The sequence below is a fragment of the Salmo salar genome, chromosome ssa13, assembly GCF_905237065.1.
Source record: "Salmo salar chromosome ssa13, Ssal_v3.1, whole genome shotgun sequence".
Lineage (NCBI taxonomy): Eukaryota > Metazoa > Chordata > Actinopteri > Salmoniformes > Salmonidae > Salmo > Salmo salar.
The window spans coordinates 99,240,201-99,259,060 of NC_059454.1; the positions used below are offsets into that span (position 1 = coordinate 99,240,201).

Sequence of the window (18,860 nt, forward strand, 5' to 3'; positions counted from 1 at the left end):
TGTACACTGCACAGTAATGCACTTGGCAGTCCATCACACTTCTCAGGACCATAAAAAATATGTATCAGAAGCAACCTTTCTGAATTTGCATATTCGTTAGACATACAGCATAGCAGTGGAGGCTGGTGAGGGGAGGCCGGCTTATATTAATGGTTGGAATGAAGTGAGCCGTCCCTTCCCTCACCAGCCTCCACTGCAGTACAGTACATGGTAATGTAGAGGCAGTCTTACTGCAACTTCTATACAGTAGAGAATATCAAACTTCTTAAACACCCACTACACTTAGAGTTTCTTTAACTTCTGCAGTTAGTTTTTGAACATGCTGTAGCTAACAGTATCTACTTAACCCTTGCGTGGTGTTCATGCTTTTGTTATTCACCCAATGTTCGCGGGTCTGATGGACCCACAACATTATTGGGTTTTTAAAACAATACAGCCATAACAATTTACGTAAAAATACTTAGATGTTGACTTATATCAATTACAAGCAATATAGACAGCATACATGGTTAATATTTGCCATTTACCTCTGCTAGATCACATTTATCAATAAAAGCGCTATTCGTTATTTTTGATAAAATGTGATTTTTGTAAACACAAATCTATTATAATCAAAACACGGGTGGAATAAATCATGTTCATCTCGAACAAATATAAATGAAACATGGTTTTCATCACTATTGATGTTTATTGCTGTGAAATGAACAAATTAGAAGGACAAATTTTACATTCAGTATTTTATGGAAATGATAAATGAGCCCCCGGTCTACAAAACACATGAGGGACTGAGTTTTACTGTGTGTGTGTTGCAAATGTATTTCTTGCACTTGATGCATGTGTCCTTGTTTTCCTGTCCTTCTTGGGTCCACACACATCGCAGCGCTTCTTCTTGTTGCTACCGGCTGCAATCTAGAATGATGAAAACACTTAGCTCAGGAATTTTACTAACATCTCCCTCACTCACTCACATATATAGTTACAGCAGGCCAAGGTAGGAGAGTCAGACACACACACATGCAACAACATCCCTCACACTTACTTCCGGTATTGAAGTTGTTGGTTCTGTGGGTCGGGCGGATGGGGCACCAGCATCCTCCTCACAATGGCTGCAGAAGCTGGGGTCCTTGGGATATGTTGCCTCATCTGGATTTGAGGTCTTACCAATGCCTTGCCCAGCTCCTGGAGAAAGAGCCGTCTGCTCTGGAGCTTCCCTCTGTTCCAATCTGGGTTCAACGCCATCCAGTTGACAAACGCGTTGTACGCCGAAATGTCCAAGATGTTGAAGAATATCACAAGTGGCCAGCGTAGGGTTTTTCTTTTGCAGCTGTATCCAGTCACCAGCTTTTCGAAATTGTCCACCCCTCCTTTTGTGGCATTGTAATCCATTCTGATTTCTGATTTTATGTTCCTGGCCACAGATTCTCCCATCCCTATGCAACGTACTCATGAGTACCACATTTTTGCCTTTCTTTGGCATGTAGGACTCTAGGGACGTGTCGGCCGTGAACACAAACTTAGAGGAATTGATAGGCCTGTTACGTGTATTCAACAGCTGAGGTGGGAGCTCTGACTTGTTTTTTCGTACTGTTCCTACCATTGTCAGCTTCCTCGAGGAGCTCCTGTCCCAGCTTTTGCGAAGTAAAAAAGTTATTGCATGTAATGTTGTGGCCACGGAGTCCCTGTCACGTCCAGGACAACCTGCAGCCCTCGGTTCTTCTCAGTGGCTCCTACATCTGGCTTCCCTGTTCTTTACTGACTTGCCTAGTTAAATAAAGGTTAATTAAAAAATATATAAAAAAATACACTTGCAAGTTCCACGCATATGAGGAAGCAGCATCACAGGCAGCCAAGATCTTGATTCCATATTTTCCGGGTTTAAACAGTTTGTACTGCCTGAAGGGGCAGCGGCCCCTAAATGGCATAAGCTGCTCATCAACAGTAACGTTGGGCCCAGGGTTGTAAAACAGGGGAAGGCGGTCCACCCACTTGTCCCATGTTGACCTGATTGCAGCTAGCTTGTCTCTCTGCCGCCGAGCTGGTCTGGTGTCTCGGTTATCGAAGCAGATAATCCTGGAAATAATGTGGAAGTTTTCCAGAGACATTGTTGCATGCAAAAGTTCTGTGCCAGTTTCTGCATCCCGCAGGGTTTCTGTGGATTCCCCATTGGATCTGAAAACACCAGCAAGGATAAGAACCCCAAAGTATGCATGTAAATGAGTTTGGTCCATCTCCTTCTATTTCTCTCCAAAAACACACCTTCCCTCCAAATTAGTGCAGTCCAGAATTATTTTCTGGATGGTGCCTGGGATGAACAGTTCAAAAGAAGACTTTATGTCCTGCACATTAGTAACCGCCATCCGCATCGGCCCTGGTTGCATCCTTATCACATTGGCAGCCATGCGGGGTGGCTCACTCCTTGGCTCAGGCAGACCATTCAATTTCACAATTTTCTGACTTCCATATTTCTTCTCCTGCAGGCTGTTGATGAGCTGGTTGGTGACGGGCTGGTCCTGGGGCTGGCTGAGGGTCAATCTCATCCTCTTCTTCCAGCTCACTGTCAGACTCCGAATTTACAAGGACATTAGCTTCTCTCTCTGCAAAAAAAGGCCCTCTGAGTAGAGATTATTTTTGCCATACTGATTGATTGTTGTAAGGAGCCACACATGCAAAGCTATTTATTTTTGGTGTCCCTCCCCCAATTTGCACCTGGCTGGGCACCTGGCTGAAATAATGTATTGTAATAACATTGTGCAGGTTCCTGCAATACATTGTGTAGTTTCACACACTACAAAGGGTAAAGAGTTCGAGAAAAGCGGCAGACAGGCAGGGAGACAGACAGGTTCTTGGTGCTATGTTGATACAGCAGAGCCAGGGTGGAGGAAGACAGACTGGAGGCACACAGCAAACCTTTGTTTCATTTTTACTTGTTTTCACCTACACACACACTTTTCTATACTTTTATTACCCTTGGGTCCAGACCCGAACACCACATACTTAATATAAATGTGTAGTGGGGTGCACAGTATGCGCTTAATGAAAATGTGTTATTTTACATGCTCTTCACAGAAAATGAGCCAAGGCCAATGAGTCTCAGGTTGAAAAAATAATGAATTGTGTTTTTTTATTTTTTATTTTAGTAAACATTGAAAATGGGTCCCACAGACCCGAACACCACACAAGGGTTAAAGGAATTTACTGTGTAGCTGGAGACACTAGTAGTAGCCTAGCTACCAGGCATAATATATTCATTTTATATTCAAACTCTCTTCATTAATATCACATCTAACACAGAACAAACAGAATATCCAAATCAAATCAAAAAGAGGTGTGGCAAGTTGATAAACTGTCCCTTTGTATTTAGATATGTTGACTATATTTACTATCAAGAAAGACATATTTTGCACTTTCTTACTCTTACTGAGATATCTTGCATGTGCTCTCTTAGAACAACCGACAATGCCACACATGTTACTGAGCATGAATTAAGAGGCAGTGGTGTCTGACAAGCCTGGTGTCTACAGGGATTTGGAGACTCAAATTAATCCAAATGAATCTGCTAGTGGAGGAAAATGAGCGGCGATATGAGGACCTGCTCAGTTCAGCAGCTGTTTCCAACCGTGCTCTCTCTATCTCCCCCCTCTCTCTTCCCCATCCCCCCTCTTTCTATCTCCCCCCTCTCTCCCAACCCTCTTCACCCCAACCCCCCTCTCTCCTCTCTCGCACTCTCTCCCAACCCACTCCCCACCCTCCTCTCTCCATCTCCCCCTCTCTCCCAACCCTCTTCCTCCCACCCCCCCTCTATCTCCTCCCTCACTCCCCAAACCCTCTCCCCACCCCCCCTCTCTCCATCTCCCCCTCTTTCCCAAACCTCTTCCCCCACCCCTCTCTATCTCCTCCCCCTCTCTCCCAACCCTCTTCCCCCCACCCTCCTCCATATCTCCTCCCGCTCTCTCCCCCAACACCCCCCCTCGCCCTCACTTAGTCATTGCTAATAACCTTTCTAAATGTAGTAATACGACATAACTAATATCACAGGTTGGATTTTGAAATCACTCCGCCTCTTACCATTCCTATTGAGCAGCACAGCCAGGTACTCTCTATAGTTGGAGCTGACGTAGAGGAGCAGCGCCTCTTACTCCGCCTCTTACCGTTCCTATTGAGTAGCACAGCCAGGTACTCTCTATAGTAGGAGCTGACGTAGAGGAGCAGCGCCGGGCTCTGGGTGCTACGGAAGCTGAATGACACGTTCTCTCCCCGTAGCTTGAGGTCAGAGTAAATGGAGGAGGACTGGGTGCTGGTGTTCCTGTTCAGCTCATATGGCTCCTTGAATGTGTACTGGACCGATGTCCCGGGTTTGAAGTCAGCCGAGACCTCTGGAGGACAAGGAAGTAAAGGGGGGGGGGGTTGGTTTCTGGGTTGAATTTAATGGTGTTTCTGTGACTCTTATGTGGATGATGTTAAAAATACTTGGTGGTCGGATGAGATTAATAAGGAGTATCCAAACGATGCACTTGATGAATTTATGAAATTGCTTCTTCCAAGTATTGATAAACATGCACCTGTTAAGAAACTGACTGTTTGAACTGTTAAGGCTCCATGGATTGATGAGGAATTTTAAAACTGTATGGTTGAAAGAGATGGGGCAAAAGGAGTGGCTAATAAGTCTGGCTGCACATCTGACTGTCTAACTTACTGCAAATTGAGAAATTATGTAACTAAACTCAACAAAAAGATGAAGAAACTGTAACCTTTTCTATTTGTACCAATGACCTGCCACTGGCATTAAACAAAGCATGTATGTCCATGTATGCTGATAGGTTTGGATTTCTGAACTTTAAATCCTTATTAATCATTAGTTGTAATAGAGAAATGATGGGTGCCATAGCCAAGGAACTACACCAGAGGTTAATAGTTATCTGTAGGAGGAAAGTATATATATATATATATATATATATTTTAAAAAATTATTTCACCTTTATTTAACCAGGTAAGCTAATTGAGAACAAGTTCTCATTTACAACTGCGACCTGGCCAAGATAAAGCAAAGCAGTGTGACACAAGAACAACAGAGTTACACATGGAATAAACAAGCGTACAGTCAATAACACAATAGAAAAAAAGTCTATATACAGTGTGTGCAAATGGCGTGAGGAGGTAAGGCAATAAATAGGCCATAGTAACGAAGTAATTACAGTTTAGCAAATTAACACTGGAGTGATAAATAGCAGATGATGATGATGTGCAAGTAGAAATACTGGTGTGCAAAAGAGCAGAAAAGTATATAAAAACAATATGGGGATGTGATAGGTAGATTGGGTGGGCTATTTACAGATGGGCTATGTGCAGCTGCAGCGATCGGTTAGCTGCTCAGATAGCGGATGTTTAAAGTTAGTGAGGGAAATATAAGTCTCCAGCTTCAGCGATTTTTGCAACTCGTTCCAGTCATTGGCAGCAGAGAACTGGAAGGAAAGGCAGCCAAAGGAGGTGTTGGCTTTGGGGATGACCAGTGAGATATACCTGCTGGAGCGCGTGCTACGGGTGGGTGTTGTTATCGTGACCAGTGAGCTGAGATACGGCGGAGCTTTACCTAGCATAGACTTATTGATGACCTGGAGCCAGTGGGTCTGGCGACTAATATATAGCGGGGGCCAGCCGACTAGCGCATACAGGTTGCAGTGGTGGATGGTATAAGGGGCTTTGGTGACAAAACGGATGGCACTGTGATAGACTACATCCAGTTTGCTGAGTAGAGTATTGGAAGCTATTTTGACCTGCCAGTGTTCGCTGCTCTGGCACCCCAATGGTGGAACAAGCTCCCTCATGACGCCAGAACAGCGGAGTCAATCACCACCTTCCGGAGACACCTGAAACCCCACCTCTTTAAGGAATACCTGGGATAGGATAAAGTAATCCTTCTAACACCCCCTCCCCCCAAAAAAAAATAATATAGATGTACTATTGTAAAGTGGTTGTTCCACTGGATATCATAAGGTGAATGAACCAATTTGTAAGTCGCGTCTGCTAAATGACGTCAATGTTGTAAATGACATTGCCGAAGTCGAGGATCGGTAGGATAGTCAATTTTACAAGGGTATGTTTGGTGGCGTGAGTGAAGGAGGCTTTGTTGCGAAATAGGAAGCCAATTCTAGATTTAATTTTGGATTGGAGATGTTTAATATGAGTCTGGAAGGAGAGTTTACAGTCTAGCCAGACACCTAGGTATTTGTAGTTGTCCACATATTCTAAGTCAGAACCGTCCAGAGTAGTGATGCTAGTCGGGCAGGCGGGTGCGGGCAGCGAACGGTTGAAAAGCATGCATTTGGATTTACTAGCCTTTAAGAGCAGTTGGAGACCACGGAAGGAGTGTTGTATGGCATTGAAGCTCATCTGGATGTTAGTTAACACAGTGTCCAAAGAAGGGCCAGATGTATACAGAATGGTGTCGTCTGCGTAGAGGTGGATCAGAGAATCACCCGCAGCATGAGCGACATCGTTCAAATATACAGAGAAAAGAGTCGTCCTGAGAATTGAACCCTGTGGTACCCCCATAGAGACTGCCAGAGGTCCGGACAACAGGCCCTCCGATTTGACACACTGAACTCTGTCTGAGAAGTAGTTGGTGAACCAGGCGAGGCAGTCATTTGAGAAACCAAGGCTGTTGAGTCTGCCGATAAGAATACGGTGATTGACTGAGTCAAAAGCCTTGGCCAGGTCGATGAAGACGGCTGTACAGTACTGTCTTTTATGGTTGGCGGTTATGATATCGTTTAGTACCTTGAGCGTGGCTGAGGTGCACCCGTGAGCAGCTCGGAAACCGGATTGCACAGCGGAGAATGTACGGAGGGATTCGAAATGGTCAGTGATCTGTTTATTAACTTGGCTTTCGAAGACTTTAGAAAGGCAGGGCAGGATGGATATAGGTCTATAACAGTTTGGGTCTAGAGTGTCACCCCCTTTGAAGAGGGGGATGACCGCAGCAGTTTTCAAATCTTTAGGGATCTCGGACGATAGGAAATAAAGGTTGAACATACTGGTAATAGGGGTTGCAACAATGGCGGCGGATAATTTTAGAAAGAGAGGGTCCAGATTGTCTAGCCCAGCTGATTTGTATGGGTCCAGGTTTTGCAGCTCTTTCAGAACATCTGCTATCTGGATTTGGGTGAAGGAGAAGCTGGGGAGTCTTGGGAAAGTAGCTGCGGGGGGTGCGGAGCTGTTGGCCGGCGCTGGGGTAGCCAGGAGGAAAGCATGGCCAGCCGTAGAGAAATGCTTACTGAAATTCTCGATTTTCGTGGATTTATTGGTGGTGACAGTGTTACCTAGCCTCAGTGCAGTGGGCAGCTGTGAGGAGGTGCTCTTATTCTCCATGGACTTTACAGTGTCCAAAAACCTTTTGGAGTTAGAGCTATAGGATTCAAATTTCTGTTTGAAAAAGCTAGCCTTTGCTTTCATGACTGACTGCTATTATTGGTTCCTGACTTCCCTCAAAAGTTGCATATCGCGGGGACTATTCGATGCTAGTGCAGTCTGCCACAGGATGTTTTTGTGCTGGTCGAGGACAGTCAGGTCTGAAGTGAACCAAGGACTATATCTGTTCTTAGTTCTACATTTTTTGAAAGGGGCATGCTTATTTAAGATGGTGAGGAAATAACTTTTAAAGAACGATCAGGCATCCTCGACTGACGGGATGAGGTCAATATCCTTCCAGGATACCCGGGCCAGGTCGATTAGAATGGCTTTCTCGCAGAAGTGTTGAGGGGTGGTCGTTTGACCGCGGGCCCATAGCGGATGCAGGCAATGAAGCAGTGATCGCTGAGATCCTGATTGAAAACAGCAGAGGTATATTTGGAGGGCAAGTTCGTCAGGATAAGGGTGCCCATGTTTATGGATTTAGGGTTGTACCTGGTGGGTTCCTTGATAATTTGTGTGAGATTGAGGGCATCTAGCTTAGATTGTAGGACTGCCGGTGTGTTAAGTATATCCCAGTTCAGGTCACCTAACAGAACGAACTCTGAAGATAGATGGGGTCAATCAATTCACATATGGTGTCCAGGGCACAGCTGGGAGCTGAGGGGGGTCTATAACAGTGAGAGACTTATTTATGGAGAGATTCATTTTTAAAAATTAGAAGCTCGAACTGTTTGGGCATTGACCTGGAAAGTATGACAGAACTTTGCAGGCTATCTCTGCAGTAGATTGCAACTCCTCCCCCTTTGGCAGTTCTATCTTGACAGAAAATGTTGTAGTTGCGTATGGAAATCTCAGAATCTTTGGTGGCCTTCCTAAGCTAGGATTCAGACACGGCAAGGACATCAGGGTTGGAGGAGTGTGCTAAAGCACTGAGTAAAACAAACTTAAGGAGGCTTCTGATGTTAACATGCATGAAACCAAGGCTTTTTCGGTTACAGAAGTCAACAAATGAGAGTACCTGGGGACACGCAGGGCCTGGGTTAACCTCCACGTCACCCGAGGAACAGAGGAGGAGTAGGATGAGGGTGCGGCTAAAGCCTATCAAAACTGGTCGTCTAGTGCGTTGGGGACAGAGAATAAAAGGAGCAGATTTCTGGGCATGGTAGAATAGATTCAGGGCATAATGTACAGACAGGGGTATGGTGGTGTGAGGGTACAGTGGAGATAAACCCAGGCACCGAGTGATGATAAGAGAGGTTGCATCTCTGTACAGGATAGTTATGCTGTGTGAGGTCACCACATGTGTGGGAGGTGGGACAAAGGAGGTATCTGAGGCATGTTGAGTGGGATTAGGGGCTCCGCAGTAAACTAGCTAGGCATAAAGCAATCACAGGTGTTGATTGGGAGAGCTAGTTAAGGCAACAACGGGTAAGACAACAACAACAGGTAAAATGGCGATGAATGGGCAGAGAGGGTCGGTTAACTACACACAGGGCCTGAGTTGGGGCCGACAGATAAAGAAAATGGAGTAGCGTGATTAATGAACCGTCCAGCAGGCATCAGCTATGTAGCCAAGTGATCATAGGGTCCAGTGAACAGCAATAGATGGAACAGGGAAGCCGCGCAGTAGTCGTTACTACGCTAGAACGCGGGAGACACAGCGTTTAAAGATAGCAGGCTGGGGTAAGTAGAAGTGTCTGCTCCAACGTCCGGCAAAGGCCAGTTGAGGGCACAGCGGATGGAGTTAAGTCGGCGGACCAGTCGTGGTGGTACGGCGGGGCGCCGTGTCGACAAAGGGTCCAGACCAGATGGTGAAAGAGGTAATTGTAGTTGTAGTAATTTCATTTGCTAGCCGGGAGATGCGCCTGGCTCGCGGCTAACTGGTGCTAGCTTCGGGGCCGGGGAATTAGCCACTTTAGCCACTCGGTGGCAGCTAGCTAGCTGTGATGATTAGGAGTAATGCTCCAGGGTTTACGGCAGGAATCCGGCGTTGTAGTGGAGAAAACAGTCCAATGCTGGCAAGTATTATCCTGGCAAAAAAAAAATGTCTGGTGTCTGTGCAGAAGGAAAGGCCGCTAGCAGTGGCTAACAATGGCTAGCAATTGCTAAAATAGCTAGTAGCTAATTAGCTGGTTATCTTCTGATGGCTAGTCTCTGATGGAGGTTCTGGCTATTTGGTCTAAAAAATAGCGGATCTGTGTCACATTGGGTGAGGCGGGTTACCGGAAGGTATATTTAATTTAAAAATGGAAAAGAGATTGAAAATACATTGAAATATATACAAAAAAGACGAAAAATGCAAAAGTGCACGAGAGGACGACAAACCACGTCTGCACTGCTACGCCATCTTGGATTTAAAATCCCCCATATGGTGGGGGCAATTAAGTTTGGAATGTACTGAATGTAGGGAAAGTGATCACGTGGCAGGCACTGATAAGGGGAGAGAGCCATGGATTAGTGATGAAGGGGGTCGAGGTCAGGTCAGGTCACGTGAAGGGAGAAAGAAAAGTTTATGGCCCGTATCAGTTAGTGTCCTGACTAGCAGTAATGATGCAATGTTTGTTCAGATGGTAGGAGGAGAATCAGCCTAAGAGAAAGGGTTAAATATCACTGCTTGTGTGAAAATGTCTTTGTCTAATGCAGCTGTATTGATCCTCTGGGAAGAATAAACTTGGTTTGAGCTTTCAGTGTCCGTCGAGTTTTTACTCTAAGAATTAGAACCTAACAATGCTGATGATTCAACCATACATGCATCAGCAACCACATTCTTTTCACAGTCCCCAGGTCCAGAACAAATTCAAGGAAACGTACAGTATTATATAGCCAAGAGTACATGGAACCCCCTTCCATCTTATATAGCACAAGTGAACCGCAAACCTGGTTTCAAAAACAAATAAAGCAACACTTCACGGCACAACACCTCTCCCCTTGTGACCTACTTGTGTGTATGTACTGACATGTACAGTATCAGTCAAAAGTTTTGACACCTACTAATTCAAGTGTTTTTCTTTATTTATACTATTTTCGAAATTGTAGAATAATAGTGAAGACATCAAAACCATGAAATAACACATATGGAATCATGTAGTAACCAAAGTGTTAAACAAATCAAAATATATTTATATTTTAGATTCTTCAAAGTAGCCACCCTTCGCCTTGATGACAGCTTTGCACACTCTTGGCATTCTCTGAACCAGCTTCATGAGGAATGCTTTTTCAACAGTCTTGAAGGAGTTCCCACATATGCTGAGCACTTGTTGGCTGCTTTTCCTTCACTCTGTGGTCCAACTCATCCCAAACCATCTCAATTGGATTGAGGTTGTGTGATTGTGGAGGCCAGGTCATCTGGTGCAGCACTCCATCACTGTCCTTGGTCAAATAGCCCTTACACAGCCTGGAGGTGTGTTTTGGGTCATTATCCTGTTGAAATACAAATGATAGTCCCACTAAGTGCAAACCAGATGGGATGGCGTATTGCTGCCAAATGCTGTGGTAGCAATGCTGGTTAAGTGTGCCTTGAATTCTAAATAAATCACAGTGTCACCAGCAAAGCACCCCCACACCATCAACCTCCTCCTCCATGCTTCACGGTGGGAACAATTCCCAGAGATCATCCGTTCACCTACTCTACGTCTTACAAAGACATGGCGGTTGGAACCAAAAATCTCAAATTTGGACTCATCAAACCAATGGACAGATTTATACCGGTCTAATGTCCATTGCTCGTGTTTCTTGGCCCAATCAAGTCTTTCTTATTGGTGTCCTTTAGTTTTGGAGCAATTTGACCATGATTCATGCAGTCTCCTCTGAACAGTTGATGTTGGGATGTGTCTGTTACTTGAACCCTGTGAAGTATTTATTTTGGCTGCAATCTGAGGTGCAGTTAACTCTAATGAACCTATCGTGTACAGCTGAGGTAACTGCTTAGATTTGTTTAACAATTTTTGGTTACTACATGATTCCATATGTCTTATTTCATCATTTTGAAATCTTCACTATTATTCTACAATGTAGAATAATGTGTCCTTGGTTGCAACACTCACTACCGAGTTCCAACCTGCCTCTGGAAGCAACTACAGCACAAAAACTGTTAGTCTGGTTCTTCATGAAATGGGTTTCCATGGCCAAGCAGCCACACAGAGGCCTAAGATCACTATGCGCAATGCCAAGTGTCGGATGGAGTGGTGTAAAGCTCGCCGTCATTGGACTCTGGAGCAGTGGAAACACGTTCTCTGGAGTGATGAATTACGCTTCAACATCTGGCAGTCTGGTTGACCAATCTGCCACAATGGATAGTAACAACTGTAAAGTTTGGTGGAGGAGGAATAATGGTCTGGGGCAGATTGTCATGGTTCGAGCTAGGGCCCTTAGTTCCAGTGAAGGGAAATCTTATCGCTACAGCATACAATGACATTCTAGACAATTCTGTGCTTCCAACTTTGTGGCAACAGTTTAGGGACGGCCCTTTTCGGTTTCAGCATGACAATGCCACTGAGCACACAGCGATGTCCATAAAGAAATGGTTTGTTGAGATGGTGTGGAAGAACTTGACTGGCCTGCACAGAGCCCTGACCTCAACTCCATCGGACACCTTTGTGATGAACTGGAACGCCGACAGCGAACCAGGCCTAATCGCCCAACATCGTTGGCTGAAGCAAGTCCCTGCAGCAATGTTCTAACATCTAGTGGAAAGCATTCCCAGAAGAGTAGAGACCGTTTTAGCAGCAAACTGCATACGCCCATGATTTTGGAATGAGATGTTTGATGAGCAGGTTTGATGTTTGATGAGCACTACTTTTGGCTATGTAGTGTAAGTAACCACATTGTGGGCCTGTTACAATGCATACATCATGACAGATTTGACGAATATCGTCTTTGTTAGAAGAGATTTGTTGAATGTGCGCAAGTCTGGTCAATGGAACCTCTGTATTCCGTTGACTCCTTTACCACATCTACTGTGTCAGTCAGCACCGCCACCATAACTACTGACCGCTTCTACCAGGAAGTGGTCCAAGTCATTCTTATTAATTTTTCAACACATCCAATTTTCCAGCCTGCGTCATACAGTTGACCTGCTGATGGCGATGACTCAGAGACATCAAAAGGTGTACAGAAAACACTCCTATATTATTAAGCTCTTGATGTAGCTAACTCACACAGCTGGTAAGTGCATGTTAAGTCGTGTTTTAACTCAAGCTCGCTAAGAGGGTCCTCTGAAATAATATGGATTCTTCACCTTTTGATCGTCATCGTTTAATATGTAAAACATTCTAAATTGCTGTTCTGGCAAGATTTGGACCCTCTAGAGCATTTCAGACAGTTGCTAGGAGACCTTTTTACCAAAGAATGTGTTTTTTTATGATTGTGTTTTGCTTTTCGTGTACAGTTGTGTATAATAACGTGCTGACTTATTGTGTATGTTAATGTGTAGTTTAACGTGTTTATTGTATTTTGATGTGTATTGTGGTGCTATACAGGGCTCATCTGGAAAAGAGACCTTGGTCTCTGCATTGACTCCCTGTCAAAACAAAGGTTAAATAAAATGCCCACTCCTTGGTAGGAAGCTACTAAGGGTCAAAATCAAATGACTACAAAAAAATGTAGCTATAAATATGTTCTGTAGAGCTAACCGTATGTTAGCCTTACAATAAAGGAATTAAAAACAGTAGGCTAAACCTCATTAGTTTAATATTGTTTTATATATATCACATTTTTATTTAACCTTTATTTGACTAGGCAAGTCAGTTAAGATACTGTAACCATGGACATGGTTTAGAATAGATTGTAGTGTAATAACATATGAACATGTCCTCTGGTGTTGTGTTGACTGCATCAACATGAACGTCACATCCTCTCACGTGGCTGATGAGATGATCACCAGAACCTCAGAGCTTAGAGGTCGATGTGATGCTCATGGTCTATTTACCTCTCTGGCAGAAGGGGCCTGCGTAGGCTGAGAGGCCACAGTCGCAGGAGAAGCCGTTGTACATCTCCACGCACCTCCCTTGGTTCTGGCACAGCTCCCCGTAGCTGCTGCAGTGTCCCGGGCAGCCCGGCCTCACCCCGGGCGTGATCTTAGCCCTCTCCTCCAGGTCCAGTGTCCTCCCATTCAGCTGCAGCGAGCGGATACACCCCAGGAAGCCTTTCATTCTGGAGGCTGTGCCACCTGTCAACACCCAATACAGCACACAGTAAAAACCCATTGTTCCTGTTTCTCTATCTGAAATTCCAAAGCTAGTGGATAAGTAAGATCACCTATAGTGTATGTACAGTACATACAAACTTCTGTATCTCCTGCCAACACACAAAGCAAAGCAGTCAACTGCTTTGTTCCCGTTTCTTTATGCTACTTTCTCTATTTCTTCATAGTCTGTGTGACGGGGCACGTACCAGAGCTATGTGACACAACACCTGGCCGCCCTGTGACGGGGCACGTACCAGAGCTACGTGACACAACACCTGGCCGCCCTGTGACGGGGCACGTACCAGAGCTACGTGACACAACACCTGGCCGCCCTGTGACGGGGCACGTACCAGAGCTATGTGACACAACACCTGGCCGCCCTGTGACGGGGCACGTACCAGAGCTATGTGACACAACACCTGGCCGCCCTGTGACGGGGCTACGTGACACAACACCTGGCCGCCCTGTGACGGGGAACGTACCAGAGCTACGTGACACAACACCTGGCCGCCCTGTTACGGGGCACGTACCAGAGCTACGTGACACAACACCTGGCCGCCCTGTTACGGGGCACGTACCAGAGCTACGTGACACAACACCTGGCCGCCCTGTTACGGGGCACGTACCAGAGCTATTTGACACGTCACCCAGCCGCCCGCCCGCCTGCCGCTCCCGAGAACATAACTTTGTCAACACTTTTTGAAAAGTACATAAACCATTTAAACTACGACTGGGGGATGAAAACAAAGTTGTGGGTGGAAAACACATTCAGAGAGCTGACTTTTATCAGCTGCCTGTCTGTTGCCACTGCTCTGGCTGCTAACCTCCCTCTCCTCCTTGTCTTTTCTTTCTTTTCTCTGGCATCTCCCCATACTTCAGAGCTGGCAGTTCAGATTGTTCTTGGAGTTCAGGCAGGGCTTTTCACAACAAAGAATCAATGAGCCTCTCCCCCTGCAAAGCAAGACTCTCTGGGTCTGTCTGTGAGTTCTCTTCGAACTGAAAAACGTTATTTTTTTAAAACATTTTTTACAAAGCAGTAACACAATGTTGAAGCATGTCTTAGGCAGGCTGTCAAATCTTTAGTCAAATATAATGTAAGAAATAATGTCACTTTCTCATTGTAGACTAACTGATGCTGCAACTGAAAAACATTTTAAGCAAAGAAACCCTACAAAAAAGAATAATATTTACCCAGTTGAGTCAACTAAGAACAAATTCTTATTTACAGTGACGGCCTGGCAAGTGTGCTACATTGTTAAAGCATTTTTTAGATATGTGTCAAATCAAATATTATTGAGTTGGAATAAACTGTAATTTGGTCATCGCAGAACGGACTTTGGGTAACTGCCCGATGGGATATAATCACGTTTGGGTAATTGTGCATCAGAATGAGGTCATGATTCTGGTGTACTGGAATGGTGACCCGAGGCAAATCAGACAGACAAAGAGACAAAGAGAGGGAGAGACAGAGACACACAGAGAGAGAGAGAGAGAGACACAGAGACACAGAGAGAGAGACAGAGACACAGAGAGACAGAGAGACAGAGACAGAGGAAATTAACCTCAGGGGGCAGTCAGTGTATTTAAACCAAATACAGGTCAGTTCTAAACTCGCAGCCCCAGCGAGATCCCAGAATATTTACAAAAATATTTCAGAAAATATACTACAGTTTAACATTTGTGCATTGAATATTTTGTAAAGTTCATATTTCAGTAATCCTATAACATAAAGTGAGTTGAATGCTTTGTAAGGTATACTTGAAAGCCACAGTATCAACAAACAAGCAACAGGTAAAATAATGGAAACACTTGAGTAAATGAGGGATACAAAGTATATTGAAAGCAGGTGCTTCCACACAGGTGTGGTTTCTGAGTTAATAAGCAATTAACATCCCATAATGCTTAGAGTCATGTATAAAAATGCATTATTTTGGCTATTATTTTGGCTAAAATGTCTATGCCCCCATAGGATGACAATGCCCCCATCCACAGGGCACGAGTAGTCACTGACTGGTTTGATGAGCATGAAAACAATGTAAAACATATGCCATGGCCGTCTCAGTCACCAGTAGGGATGCGAGCAGACCACTCTCTGCTAAAAAAAGTACTTTAAAGTTTGTTAAATACCGTAACTTACCAAGACATTTAGTGGAAAGAAAACATATTCTGCCAGGAATCAACTCCTAAGAGTCTGTATTTTTAGAACGGAGGAGACTGATTAGTTGCAATACATAAGAGAACCCAAACACTCACATCTTTCATAGAGAGCTAGTGAGGAACGGAGAGGGGAGGGGCACAGTATAGGCAGGTCGGCTGTCAGGCAGAGAGAGTTCGAACCGTGCACTAGGCCTATCTATCGGAATTAAAAGCTGTATCTTGCAATGTAATGCTGTATTTCACAATTTCTTGGCTTGCAATGTCTCGCAACTTCAGTAAAGTTGGGCCTATCTATCATCAATGAATAGGCTAGGATATTCTACATGCAACAGAATGAAGACCGAACACACACTTGCATCATTAGCGAAGAGAAAGAGCAGGAGAGCCAGCTGAACTGTGATTTATTTTGTAGCGAAAAAAAAACATTGTTTTTCCATTACAGATTTTTCTTAAAGTTAAGGATACCAAATTCGCTACACCCCTCGTCACCAGATCTCCAAAAAATTTTACACAGATTCTGGAGCGGCGCCTGAGACAGTGTTTTCCACCACCATCAACAAAACACCAAATGATGGAATTTCTTGTGGAAGAATGTTGTTGCATCCCTCCAATAGAGTTCCAGACACGTGTAGAATCTATGCCAAGGTGCATTAAAAGTGTTCTAGCTCGTGGTGGCCCAACGCCTTATTAAGACACTTTATGTTGCTGTTGCCTTCATTTTGGCAGTCAGGCTAACTGTAGATGGTGTGTTCATCTACTGGCATGCGGATGTGTGCGACAGTAGTGGTTCACAGTGTGTGGCCACATCATAAGATGTGTACTGAAAAAGAGTGCCACCATGTGGTGGTCTCCGATAGAAGTGCCGGTTCAGATTATAGGTGCACATTCCGGTAAGAGGACGGAAATCACAAGTAGGACACAGATGTACAGAACACACCTTTATTGCCACGCTCAAGACAGGCGCACACACATAGTAAATAGGAAGTGGACTAGGTGGAAGTGAAAGTGATAGTGATTTCCGTAATGGAACAGAAAGGGGAATGAATTACACAACAGTAATAACAGTGATGCTAGTAGCTATGTAGCATAGGCTAGCGGTTATAGCATAGCTATACAACAGTATAGCAGCAATGAACATGGCATAGTATACAGCCAGTAGAAGGTTGTAGCATAACATCCTATTAGGCTGGTAGCCTAGTGGTTAGAGAGTTGGTCCAGTAACTGAAAGGTTGCTGGATTGAATCCCCGAGCTGACAAGGTCAAAATCTGTCATTCTGCCCCTGAACAAGGCAGTTAACCAACTGTTCCTAGGCCGTGTCATTGTAAATAAGAATTTGTTCTTTACTGACTTGCCTAGTTAAATAAAAGGTTAAATAAAAAAAATAAAAAAATAAAACGCAGTATGTACAGGTCAACTAGAGTTAGTGAGGTTAGCAGTATTGGCTAACGTAGCACACAGTATAGCTATATATATATATATATATATATATATAAATATATATACATACAATAGCAGCTATAAGGTGTTAGCAATAGGAAAATAAGATAAACATAGCACAAAATACACTGCTCAAAAAATAAAGGGAACACTTAAACAACACATCCTAGATCTGAATGAAAGAAATAATCTTATTAAATACTTTTTTCTTTACATAGTTGAATGTGCTGACAACAAAATCACACAAAAATAATCAATGGAAATCCAATTTATCAACCCATTGAGGTCTGGATTTGGAGTCACACTCAAAATTAAAGTGGAAAACCACACTACAGGCTGATCCAACTTTGATGTAATGTCCTTAAAACAAGTCAAAATGAGGCTCAGTAGTGTGTGTGGCCTCCATGTGCCTGTATGACCTCCCTACAACGCCTGGGCATGCTCCTGATGAGGTGGCGGATGGTCTCCTGAGGGATCTCCTCCCAGACCTGGACTAAAGCATCCGCCAACTCCTGGACAGTCTGTGGTGCAACGTGGCGTTGGTGGATGGAGCGAGAGATGATGTCCCAGATGTGCTCAATTGGATTCAGGTCTGGGGAACGGGCGGGCCAGTCCATAGCATCAATGCCTTCCTCTTGCAGGAACTGCTGACACACTCCAGCCACATGAGGTCTAGCATTGTCTTGCATTAGGAGGAACCCAGGGCCAACCGCACCAGCATATGGTCTCACAAGGGGTCTGAGGATCTCATCTCGGTACCTAATGGCAGTCAGGCTACCTCTGGCGAGCCCATGGAGGGCTGTGCGGCCCCCCAAAGAAATGCCACCCCACACCATGACTGACCCACCGCCAAACCGGTCATGCTGGAGGATGTTGCAGGCAGCAGAACGTTCTCCACGGCGTCTCCAGACTCTGTCACGTCTGTCACGTGCTCAGTGTGAACCTGCTTTCATCTGTGAAGAGCACAGGGCGCCAGTGGCGAATTTGCCAATCTTGGTGTTCTCTGGCAAATGCCAAACGTCCTGCACGGTGTTGGGCTGTAAGCACAACCCCCACCTGTGGACGTCGGGCCCTCATACCACCCTCATGGAGTCTGTTTCTGACCGTTTGAGCAGACACGTGCACATTTGTGGCCTGCTGGAGGTCATTTTGCAGGGCTCTGGCAGTGCTCCTGCTGCTCCTCCTTGCACAAAGGCGGAGGTAGCGGTCCTGCTGCTGGGTTGTTGCCCTCCTACGGCCTCCTCCACATCTCCTGATGTACTGGCCTGTCTCCTGGTAGCGCCTCCATGCTCTGGACACAACGCTGACAGACACAGCAAACCTTCTTGCCACAGCTCGCATTGATGTGCCATCCTGAATGAGCAGCACTACCAGAGCCACTTGTGTGGGTTGTAGACTCCGTCTCATGCTACCACTAGAGTGAAAGCACCGCCAGCATTCAAAAGTGACCAAAACATCAGCCAGGAAGCATAGGAACTGAGAAGTGGTCTGTGGTCTCCACCTGCAGAACCACTCCTTTATTGGGGGTGTCTTGCTAATTGCCTATAATTTCCACCTGTTGTCTATTCCATTTGCACAACAGCATGTGAAATGTATTGTCAATCAGTGTTGCTTCCTAAGTGGACAGTTTGATTTCACAGAAGTGTGATTGACTTGGAGTTACATTGTGTTGTT

At 44.9% G+C, this 18,860-nt stretch overlaps 1 protein-coding gene across 2 annotated transcripts in view; it reads right to left on the minus strand.

Annotated features, from left to right (window-relative positions):
• Positions 1–18,860, minus strand: part of cntnap3 (contactin associated protein family member 3) — a 186,863-nt gene that overhangs the window by 15,909 nt on the left and 152,094 nt on the right. For both annotated transcript variants that reach the window (XM_045692517.1, XM_045692516.1), the window contains exons 18-19: positions 13,334–13,573; positions 4,149–4,373 (exon numbers count right to left, since the gene is read on the minus strand). In XM_045692517.1, coding sequence (XP_045548473.1) covers positions 4,149–4,373; positions 13,334–13,573 — 465 coding nt within the window. The remainder of the gene's footprint in view (positions 1–4,148; positions 4,374–13,333; positions 13,574–18,860) is intronic.